Source organism: Rhinatrema bivittatum, chromosome 11, assembly GCF_901001135.1.
Source record: "Rhinatrema bivittatum chromosome 11, aRhiBiv1.1, whole genome shotgun sequence".
NCBI lineage: Eukaryota > Metazoa > Chordata > Amphibia > Gymnophiona > Rhinatrematidae > Rhinatrema > Rhinatrema bivittatum.
In genome coordinates this window covers 34,274,424-34,286,448 of record NC_042625.1, presented here as the reverse complement: position 1 = coordinate 34,286,448, position 12,025 = coordinate 34,274,424, and the positions used below count along the sequence as shown (strand labels likewise).

Genomic DNA, 12,025 nt, shown 5'->3' with positions numbered 1-12,025 from the left:
AGTTTGAAGGGGGACAGGGGACACCCCTGCCCAGACTAGCTTCCTGCAGCCACGGACTGGAGGCCGCAAGAATACTTCCATCGGTATATGGAGGCGGCGAATCGAATAGTCTTCAGACAGTGGGTTCCACCGTGACAGCAGGGAGCAATGAAGTGGTCGCAAGTGGGCCCTTGCCTACAGCACTACTTCCAGGGGTTGCTGCTTTCAAACAGAGGACTTGAAGATATCTCCACACCATCGGGTCGTATCGTGATCAACAGATGCACTTGGGACATCAAATTCCTTTATCTGCTTGGTTGGGAGGAAGAGCTTGCCCTGCTTGGTGTTGAAACAGACTCCCAGATATTCCAAGGACTGGGAGTGTTTGAGACTGCTTTGTCCAGACTTGACAACCCAACTGAGATGCTGAAGCAAGGAGGGTCACCCTATTGATCACCTGGAGGCGCTCTTCCTCGGACTCTGCCTGGAACAACCAGTCGTCTAAGTATGGGTGCACCAGGATTCCCTCTTTTCTTCAAACACTGCTTGCTACAATCATCAGTGCCCCCAGAACTGATAATGGTGACCCAGTACAGCAAAGCATAGGAAACAATGTTCTTGCTGGATTGGAATATGTAGGTAGGCCTCGGGTAGGTCCAGGGAGGTTAAGAACTCTCCTGATTGTACGACCAATTATCATGGAGCATAGGGTTTCCATGCGGAAATTAATCACTTGTGAAGTCAGTTGACACTTTTGAGATCCAAGATGGGATGAAAGAAACCTTCCTCTTGGGGTACGATGAAATAGGTGTAACACCACCCCATTAATTTCCTGGGGCTCAGGCACTGGGATTATAGTCCTCATCCTGAGGAGACTTAACAGGGTAGTCTCCACTGCCTGCTTCTTGTGCTGGGAAGTAGGCACGGAGATATCATGATATGTCCCAAGGAGTGCTGTGAAATTCCAGGGCATATCGTCTCATATGACCTCCAGTACCCATTTGTCCGAAGCGATCACGACCCACCATTGGTAGGAAGGACAGTTGACCCACTATCTCCTCATTCCGAGGGTGGGTCAGCAAACTTTCATTGGGGGTGTTTTGGGACAAACCTGAACCTGAGCCTCTCTTGGGCTGCCAACTCAGAGAGGACTGAGACCTCTGACAATGTTGAGTTTCTGTAGGGGTGAAAGTGTTGGGAGTCCCTGGATCAACCCTTATGGGCGAGGGTGTTGAAACTGCTTTCTCTTATTGTCTGGTAGCTGGGGTACAGAAGATTCGCCCCATTACTAGGCAGCTTTTTCCCAATTCACTTCCAAAGAGGAGTGAGCCTTTAAAGGTTATCTTGGTGAGATTTGACTTGGAGGTGCATCTGCTGACCAATTCCGCGCCATAGCGTCTTCTGGCGGCCACCACTAAGGCCACTCCTCTGGCCAAGGTACAGACTAGGTTCCGAGCCTGCCGTCAGCTAAAAAGGGCAGCGGCGGTTCCATAAACGCTCTGAAATTCGCCCCCGAGTCATCCACCTCTCAAGAGAGAAGCAGGCACGAAACGAGCTACCAAGAGAACAACAGAAACAAATTTGTAAGGTCACCTGCTATTGCATCAAAGGCCTGTTAAGGACAGCCTCCATCTGCCTATCGTGCGCATCCTTAAAGCCTCTCTCCTCCCTCCACTGGAAGAGTTGTTCGTCTTAGAGATGGCACAGACTAGCGCATCCCCTTTCGGGAAGAAATGCAAATGGTCTCCCTCTCTCTCTGCCGGATCCAGTGGGTACAGAGCTTCTAACGCTTGTCCACCTTTAAAACTTGCTTCTAGGGCATCCTATTCCAGGTCAATCAACTCCTGGATGGCTTCCAGTAATGGAAAGTAGCAAGAGGCTTTCTGTAGGGAAATCAGAAAGGGATTCTTCTTTGGTTCCACCAGAGTCCGCCCCTGGAACTCCCAGCCGGCAATTTGTCTCTATGGAAAAACCATAACATGGTCCAATACAGCTCTAAACCAGGGGGGTTTCCCTATCTTCCAAGGAATCTGGATCCTCCTTTTTGTCCGTGCTGTCCCGGTCCCTGTCAGGGATACCCTTGGTGAGGTGACGCACCCCTCAAGGTCTGCCGATAGGACTGGGAGAGGGTTTATTGGCTGAGGTTCCGTTCGGACAGGGGCAAGTGAAGTAGCAGACTGCGTCTGTACAAAGGCTTGAAGACCCTGGAAAAATTCCACCCAAGAGAAGGCGGCTGGGTCCATACCTAGTTCAGGAAGTACTGGGGTAGGTGCTGCTAAATTTCCCTCTTCCATGGATGACCCAGTCCCAGGGGAACTCAGATCCAGGGTACTTCCAGTTAAGGCTGTGACTGACCCATCCTCTGAATGGGAGGAGCCGGGCTTAGCAAAGTCCGGGAAGGCCAACTCTGCCTGGGCTTCCTCACAGTGCTGACATAAGCAAGAATCCAAGTCAGATTGTGCAGCCCTAATATGACAAGCAGCGCAGAGAGAAAGACGCTTATGTTTCTTTGCTGCCAGAGCTATTTGTGACGGTAACTGTGTGTTCAGACAGCTCGTACAAAGTTTTATGCACTCAGCCTGCACGTCCGGCTTTGCTTATATTCTGCACCTAGTAAATTGTGTGCATATGTATGCACACGGCATTCTGCGCACAGAACGTACGCAGAGCAGACACACACTGTGTGTACCGAAGCTCTATGGTGGGCAATACAGGCACAAAAATGTACGCAAAATGGTGCCACCATGGCCTACCACGCAGTGTGCTGACAAAGCCTAAAGCGAGGCCTAGTCCATCTGGGGACTGTTCATCCTGCTTGGAAGCCCACTTCCTCTTACCCCAATGGGATTGGGAACAATGTCGGCACGGCGCGCTCAGCAAGGAGACCAGAGGAAGTCTTACCGAAACCCCTCCAATGTCTCTGAATCGGTAGGAAATCTCGGTTTTTTTTTTTTGTTTGTTTTTTTTTTAAACTTACCTGGGCTTAGCGCTTACCGGCTGAGTACAGAAACAGTGTCTGGCTGTGAGGGGAGAGGGCTTTGGCTGTTACTGCCGTGCCCGGCTTCCTGCACCCGCTTCCTTTCAGCTGCTTCAGCAGCAAAGTCCACGCTGGGAATGGCTACCGGACCAAGGCACAGCTGAGGGATCTCAGAAATCGCCTCAGGAATTCTAAACTGGGGCAGGGACCTTTAGGTATCACAGTAGGAGAGCGGGGCTCAATCTTTTCTCCAATTTACAGGTAGAATTTATTTTCCAAAAAGTTACAGCGATCCCCACAGGGAAAGCATATCCGCATCTGCTGGAGACTGAGAAATACTGAAGGGCTGAGGTCCCTGCAGGGGTATCTAGGGTGACGTCAGCTTTGAAGCCTGACTCAGTCTCCATCTGCTGGCAGGGAAGCATAAACCATTGGTCTTGAGTCCATCTGGCTACATACTAGGAAATTAAGAATTTTTTAAAAAATGCATATGAAGAATAAATCTTTGCACAGTAACCACGAGAGGTACATATTAAATATACAATACTACAGTATAATCCAAAAACCCGAAAAACAAAACACAAATCTTCCTCTCTCTATAAAGACCAACAATTAAAGGGGAGGGGGGGGATTCAGAACTAAGAGGAGCAAAAAAGAAACATAAGAAATATTTATTAAATGATAAACAGCGTGTAAACTACCACTACCACCCCTATAATATGTTATGGGTAAACAATGGAAAGCTATGACTTAGATTCTCTTTGCATCATCCCTAAAACTGGAAGTTGAGCGGGCCAGTACAGAATAAAAGCTTTTAACTCTAACTTTTAACTCTAACTCTAGTTTTCCAATACTGCAGTCAAGTCCATGGTCAGACTTTACAGCAGCTTGGGACTTCTTGGAAGAGATCATGCACAAGGAAACACAGAAGGTGCAGTGGTGTACCTACAAACTATCAATGCAAGCTCTTTTTCCTCTACAAAACCAGAAGGAAGGGAGCGGGTATTCTACTTACATGAGTGGAGTTTGAACATCAGCTTGACGGTGTAGTGATATAGGTGGCTGCAGTCCTGAATCACCTGGATGAGAGGAGCCAGCTTGCACTGCCCAGCAGACATTTGAGATACTGCTATGGCGGTGTTCAGCTGCCTAGAGACTGAAAAGAAAGGGCTTTGGTTACTGAAGGGCCTAGATCTGGATGTTTTCTGACAGATTAGGCATGGGCTGGGCTGCAGGGATCCCCAGGTTCTTTTCACCCCACACCCATCATGCAAATACAATTCTAGTCATGAAGAACTTACATATTACATAACTTTTGTTAAGGGAAGCCCTAAGTCGCTGGATAGAAAGGATCTCTTTACTAGGCTAACAGATGTTTACAGATTGTGAGCTCTGAGGACTACAAAGGTGCTCTCAGGCAAAAGAAAAGCAATTGAGAATGTTGGAAAGGAAATAATTCAAAGCTTCAGACATTCAGCACATTTTCAAGCTTCTCCCTCCAGAATATGAATATTTAATAGTAGTTTATGGTTACAGTCACTGCAAATCACTTGCAAAACCACACATGTGAACAGTATATTCTGTTTTTCCTTCTACATAAATTAGCTGGATGCCTTCTCTACAGATTTTTTAATTCTCAAATCTCTGTTCGTGGATCTCCCAAATTTGGTCCTCGTGATCTTTAAACCGCGTACAGTTTTTAAGACCATCTACAATGAAGGAACCAGTTCTTCAGATATCTTGATCTAAGGCTCAGGTTAATAAGCTATTTATAGCTATAAAATGTTTTACAAGAATCCAAAAAAAACTGGTTATTCTGCTAGAAAAAAAATGTTTATCATTTTGTGGTGGTTGGAAGAACTATAGATGCTTTTTTCTTTTTTTTACTCTCAGTGAGGATTCACTTGCATTTCTGTCCTGGCCAGCTGGACTTGCAGGCAGCACATTGAAGTGATGATAGTGGCTCATTCCCAGGGCCTCCTATTAAGGGATACCCTGGCACTGTAGCCAATTGCCCCTCCCCTTTAAAATGGCTCTCTTTCACGTGACATTACTGCTTTAGGGACACGCAGGGAGTCCAAGAGCCTGATTTTCAGGACAGCCAATATGAACATTATCCAGTAAAGCTGAATGCTTCTGTCCTTGACACATGCACCCATGCTTTCAGATAATTCCGGGGCCTGGACAGCCATCCATTCAGCTTACTTACCAGACTCTGAAAGTTTGAGCTCACAATCCATGTAATCAAACATTTTACTATCTTAACCGTCAACTTGAAGCTAGAAATCAAAACAAAAATCAAAGACAAAGTCAGACACACAGCTTGGTGTCCCCCCAGAGCCTATACTGTCTGTCTGTCCCTTACTGCTCTGTGTGCACATTCCGATTACCCCGCCCTGCTCCAGAGAAGCTAATAAAACCCACACGCCAGGAATTACTTAAAACCCCACACACACAGGGTTGATGCAACCCAAAGCTAAATATTTTAGGTCACTTTGACTATGCTGGGTCCCACAGCAGGGGTGCCCACACAGAAGAACTATTCAGCAGCTGTTGAATTGCATCTCTGAAATCTCTGTATGTGCTGATGACAAGCCCAGCACGGAAACCGTGCCCTACTCATGGGGAGAACAGAGCGCCCAGTTCCACATGACCTGAAAATACTAAACTCCCAAAGGGATCACAGAGCCATAAAAAACGTGGTTTTAATGCACACATGAGATATTCGTACAGCTCTCAGGCTTACAGAGAAGCTAATGTTCAGCTGGCCCAGAAACACCTAAGATCACCAGCTAAAACCTGGCCAGCATTCCTGAGCACAACCTCAGCTGCTACAGTCTGTAGCAAATGTTTCCCAGTTAGATTTAGGCCTGCCATTTGTGTGGCTGGGATTAACCAGCTAAGCCACGAGCTTGTCCTGGGAATGCCTCTGGAACAGATGATTTATTGAGTGGCTAAATTTGGCAACTTTGTGAATTCAGGTGGATAAATTTAGTCATTTAGCAGAGGGCACATTTTTACACTGCGGATCAAACCATTCTAACGCCATGCTAAATGCTTTTGAAATTCACTTCCCTCCCCATGTGTTTTAATTTACCAAACGTTTTATAAATTAATCCATTCATCTAATAAAACAGATCATATTGAAAAGGAGTCATAGCAGGCTTATAACGTGCATAACTAGGACAGACCAAATCACAATGCTCTCCCCACATGCATTAACAAAGAAGAGAGGAATATGTTATTTATTTTATTTTATTTATTTATGTGGTCCGGTTTTTATATACCCTTGTTTGGAACTAGCCTTCATAAAGGTTTACAGGAATAACAACTGTTTACATTGTAACTGATTACATTACAACAATAAAACTTAGGGAGGATATAATTTGAAGAGCAGGAAAAGGTAAATCAAAGAATTATTTATATTAATAACACAGCAAGCCGGTACCTAGAACCTCAAATCCTGGAGGAGGTGAAATAAGTGCGGGGAACCTACATGTCATTTACATCTGTGCCTGCAGCCTTCTCCAGCACGTCATCCGTTACTTCCAGATTTGGTGGGAATTCAGGATGCTGGCGGGAAAGATAGCATTTAAATCACAAAAAAAAAAAGAACATAGGGACAGTAACCTTGAAACAGCCGTGTGGGCACACATGTACTCGCATATGCCGTCTTGTGCCAAAGGACGCGGCCATAGTATAACATACGCGCATGCTATAAAATAGGCTGTACGCACGTACATGTACGTATGATTTTATATGGCCACGCGCATGTGAGCGCGAATGCCGCCTCTGGCACATAAGTGGGGGGATTTTAGTAGATGCGTACCGACGCAATTACCAGTTTCCCCAGTTCATTCCCAGTTCGCCCAGGTAAGGGATAGGACTTCCTAATCCCCCTAGTTAAATAGCCTCCCTTTTACCCTGTTAGCCCCCACATTTAAACCCCCCCTCCCCCCCCCCCGACTAGCCTAAGTTTTTTTTGTTTTAGGACTTACATGCAATCCATAGCAGAAGTAAAGTTATAAAGTAGGGGGACCCCAGCACAAGCTTGTCCACGTAAATACTTCCACGCAGATTTAATTCAGAAATCTAGGAACACCTATGTCCCACCCATGCCTCGTTTTTGCAAAAAAAAAAAAAAAAAGTGCGTGCATACTTGCGTATTTTTTAAAATCCGCGTGGAGCGCGCCACGCCAACTTCTGCACATATCTCCCAGCTTTGGTGCGTGTAGGGCTTTTAAAATTCACCCTTAAGACTGTAGCATCTCTTTCAATATATCCAGACATAAAAAAAATATCAAGCCACACCAATGAGCCAGCTTTGTTCAGACTAGAATGACGACGATACATTTAAAATGGAAAAAGTCACTATTACCTTCACGTGAAAGCTTATTTTATGAAGTAACAGCTTGGCATAGATGTTCACCAGTTGTCCATATCTGTCATGTAAGTGCCCCTAAAAATAAGAGTTGGGGGGGCGGGGGGGGTGTCAATTACTTTTTAATGCTATGAAAAAACATCTCTTTATAAATGTGGTTATTTACAATCAAGCTGAGTAAGAGAGACTGCTCGTGTTAAACATCCCTGCTAAATTATAACAGTATTTTCTTTTGGGGGGGGACCCCAATGCACAAAGATGAAGTGTTAGCCAAGTACAAGATCACATTAACAAGAGCTGTGTCCCATCATAAAAACTGCCCACTTTTTAATCGCAAGGGAATGCATAAAGCCATTAGCAGCAAATAAACAAAACCAGCGCATGACAGCACTGAGAAGTGAAACAGAAAAATTGCCCAACATAAAAGTTGCACACTCTAAAACATTTTTCACAGTAACAAGACGAGGTACTACGCAGTGATCTTGTCATATGCCTATGATCTTAGAGATGGACATTTGGACACCGATATTCAAGAGAGTTAAACACCTAAACCTAGTATTTAAAAATGTATCTGGGCTGGGCCCCTATTAAGAGGGTAGGGACAGGTATGGGGGAACTAGGTTAGATGCTCAGCGCAGACTTTTAGCACTGGACACCTAAACTGAGGCAAATGAATAGCAAGACGAACTTTAGGAAACTCTGCCCGAAATCCAGGCAGATTTCAAAAAGAAAGCCACCCATGCCCATCATCTCTCATAAGACCACGCAGAAAGTGCCACCACCCATCCTTCTTCGCAAAATACTTGGCTACTAGGACTCAGTCTGCAAACCCCTTAAAGCTGCTCTCTCACATCACGCCAGCCCTTGGGGTGCTTCTGTCGTCTGTATAAAGCAGAGTTGCTTACCTGTAACAGGTGTTCTCACAGGACAGCAGGATGTTATCCTCACATATGGGTGACATCACAGGATGGAGCCCAATCATGGAACACTTTTGTCAAAGTTTCTAAAACTTTGACTGGCACCTACTGGGCATGCCCAGCATGGCACTAACCCTGCATCCAGCAGGGGTCCCCCTTCAGTCTCGTGTATAGCTCCAACTCCACAGGGTGGCGGGTGGGTTTCGTGAGGACTAACATCCTGCTGTCCTGTGAGAACACCTGGGTTTCGTGAGGACTAACATCCTGCTGTCCTGTGAGAACACCTGTTACAGGTAAGCAACTCTGCTTTCTCACAGGACAAGCAGGATGGTAGTCCTCACATATGGTGAGTAGCGAGCTGAGGATGTCTGAGCAATGCACCAAATGTACCCAACGGCGTGCAACAGGCACAACAACAGGGGTGGATTTGGGTAGGAGGACATCCTGAAAACCCTGAACGGGTCACTGGTAGGATGTTGGGTAATTAAGCTGAGAATAAGTTTCGTAGGATAGACTGGCTAAAAATGGAATCTTGCTGGCCAGCCTTATCCAAGCAATAATGGGCTGCGAAGGTATAGAGAGAGCCCAGGTCGCAGCCTTACATATATCAATAAGTGGCACCAAACGAAGGTGTGCCACTGAGGTTGCCACGGCCCTAAGAGAGTGTGTTTTCACACAGTCTTGTAGCAGAATGCCTGCTTGCTGGTAGCAAAAGGAGATACAGTCCACCAACCAGGAGGAAAGGGTCTGTTTTCCCCACTGGATTTCCCAATTTGATGTTATCGAAAGAAACAAATAATTGAGTGGACTTCCTGTGGACTGACGTGCGCTCCAGATAAAAGGCTAGGGCACGTTTGCAGTCCAGGGAATGTAGAGCCTTTTCCCCTGGGTTTGAATGGGGCCTTGGAAAGAAAGTAGGTAAGATGATGGATTGATTAAGATGAAATTCAGACACTACCTTTGGCAAAAATTTAGGGTTTGTAAGGAGGACCAATCTGTCATGTAGAATTTTAGTGTAAGGCGGGTAGGTGACTAATGCCTGTAACTCACTAACTCTGCGAGCAGAAGTTATAGCGAGAAGAAAAATTACTTTCCAGAGATAGCAGAGATCGCAGGAGAGGGGAGGTTTCATGAGCCGCCCTAAGACCACATTAAGGTCCCAAGCGGGGGCCGGAGGGCACAATGGAGGTTTCAGGTGGAGCAAACCTCTAATAAAGCGTGTGAATAAAGGCTGTGTCGAAATAGAGACATCTCCTACTCCGTTGTGGAAAGCAGCTACCGCACTGACATGCACTCTTATAGAAGAAGTTTTAAGGCCTGATTCTGACAGATGCCAGAGATAGTCTAGAAACTTCACAGTGGAGCAAGTGAAGGACATGGACGTGCACCAGACTGTAACCCTTTTCCACTTAGAACGAGAAGAGTGTCTCATGGAAGGCTTTCAGGAAGCTACCAGGACTCAGGATACCGACTCCGAAAGGTTAGGGGGTTGGAGTATTAACCTTTCAACATCCAGGCCGTCAGGGATAGGGCCTGGAGGTTGGGGTTGCGTAGGCACCCGCTGTTCTGAGTTATCAGAAGTGGATTCTCCCCTAGAGGGATGCGCCGGCGAACTGATAGGTCCCGGAGGATTGGGAACCAGACGATGTGACCAGTGAGGGGCTATCAGAATCATTAAGCCCTTGTCCCTTCGTAACTTCATGAGAGTCTTTGATATGAGTGGAAGTGGAGGGTACGCGTACAGGAGACCGCTGGACCATGAGAGAGCAAAAGCATCCCTCGGCTGTGAGTGGCAGCTGCGAGTGAACGAGCAGAAGTTCTCTACTTTGTGGTTGTGGATGGACATAAAGAGGTCTATTTGTGGATACCCCCAAAGTCGAAAGGTGGTGTCCGCTACCGTGGGGTTGAGAGACCATTCGTGCGGATGAAAGGTTCGACTCAACTTGTCCGCTAGAACATTGTCCACGCCCACCAAGTAGGGTCGCTCTGAGGTACATCGAGTGGGAAAGAGCCCACAACCCATATCTGTGCAGCTTCCTGACACAGAAGGTAGGAGCCGTTCCCCCTTGCTTGTTGATGTACCACATCGCCACCTGGTTGTCGGTCTGAATCAGGATGGCCTTGTTTGAGGCGCAATCCTGAAAGACTCTGAGGGCATATCTGATTGCCCGAAGCTCCAGGAAATTTATCTGATGTTAGGGAACCTGGTCTCCAGAGGAAGCCAAGTCTGGAGGCTGTCGACATAAGCACCCCAACCTAGGTTGGAGGCGTCCGTTGTCAGGATAATTTGAGGTTCTGGAATTTGAAAGGGAAGGCCTTGAAGAAGATTGGAGAGCTGCATCCACCAGGCCAGTGACATGCAGAGCTGCTTGCTAATGTGGACAATGCTGGACATTGGATGATAAGCCTGAGCCCACTGGGACTTCAGAGTCCACTGCATGACTCTCATGGCGAGGCGTGCCATTGGAGTGACATGTATAGAAGATGCCATGTGACCCAGCAAAATGAGAAAATGACGAGCTGTTGTGTAATCTCGATCCTGGAGGCATTGTGCTAGGGACATGAGAGTAAGAGCTCAATCCTGAGGGAGGAATGCTTTCGCCTGCAGGGTATCCAGGTCGGCTCCTATGAAGAATAGGGTTTGAGATGAACTAGGCTGGACTTGAGATAGTTGATCAGAAACCCGAGACACAGCAATGTATGGAGCGTTAGACGTAAGGAGGCTAGTGCGTCCTTTTGAGTTGGCGCCCTTATCAGCCAATCGTCGAGATAAGGGTAAACACCTCAGGTAGGCCGCGACCACCACAAGGCACTTGGTAAAGACTCGAGGTGCGGATGCTAGGCCGAAGGGCAGTACCCGGTACTGGAAGTGTCTGGGGCAGACTAGGAATCGAAGGAATTTGAGGTGAGAAAGAGTGATCGATATGTGTGTGATTGCGTCCTGAAGATCCAGAGAGCAAAGCCAATCTCCTCTTTGCAGAAGAGGAAGTAGAGTGCCCAAGGTTACCATCCTGAACTTTTCCTTCTGTAGATACTTGTTTAAGGCACAGAGGTCCAGGATTGGCTGAATGCCTCCTTTTTTGGAATGAGGAAATACCGAGAATAGAACCCCTGCCCCTGCTGGGAGAGGGGCATCAGTTCTATTGCTCGGGATTTCAGGAGGGTTGAAACCTCCTCCTCCAGAAGAGAGTGGTCGGATGATCCCCATGTCGGTCGAGGTGGGGAGTCTGTTGGTACAGACAGGAAGTTGAGGTGGTAACCTTGAGTCAGTACAGCAAGTACTCACTGATCTGAAGTGATCATGTGCCATAGGTTGGTGAAGTGGCACAACCGACCACCGACTGGTACGGATGGTAGAGGAGGTTGGATTATGCTCTCCAGCAAGGAGTCAAAATCCAGGAGCTGGCTGAGTTTTCTGAGGCCTGGATTGTCTGGCCTGACCCTTCTGGTAAGGTCTGGAGGGGCGATAGAGTAGCAGGAGGATAATATCTCCGTGGCTTGAAGGACGGCTGCTTAGAGTCTCTTCGGAATGTCCTTTTAGAGGTGGACGGAAAATCAAAAGGCACTGACGAAAGCTGGCGTAGCATCTCGTGGTGGTCTTTGAGCTGTGCTACGGTCTCCTGGATTTTGTCCCCGAAGAGATTATCTCCAGCTCAGGGCAGGTCAGCCAACCGGTCCTGTGCCTCTGGTCTTAAGTCAGAGGACTTCAGCCAGGCCCATCTTCATGCATTAATCCCTGCTGAAGACACCCTAGAAGCAGTGTCAAAAATG

At 47.0% G+C, this 12,025-nt stretch overlaps 1 protein-coding gene across 1 annotated transcript in view; it reads right to left on the bottom strand.

Moving 5' to 3' along the window:
* HIP1R (huntingtin interacting protein 1 related) overlaps positions 1 to 12,025 on the bottom strand; it is a gene marked incomplete at its 3' end in the record, with an annotated part of 142,764 nt that overhangs the window by 66,666 nt on the left and 64,073 nt on the right. The window contains 5 exon segments of the mRNA XM_029619483.1: positions 3,972 to 4,112; positions 5,166 to 5,212; positions 6,390 to 6,404; positions 6,453 to 6,529; positions 7,335 to 7,415. Of these exon segments, the coding sequence (XP_029475343.1) occupies positions 3,972 to 4,112; positions 5,166 to 5,212; positions 6,390 to 6,404; positions 6,453 to 6,529; positions 7,335 to 7,415 (361 nt within the window).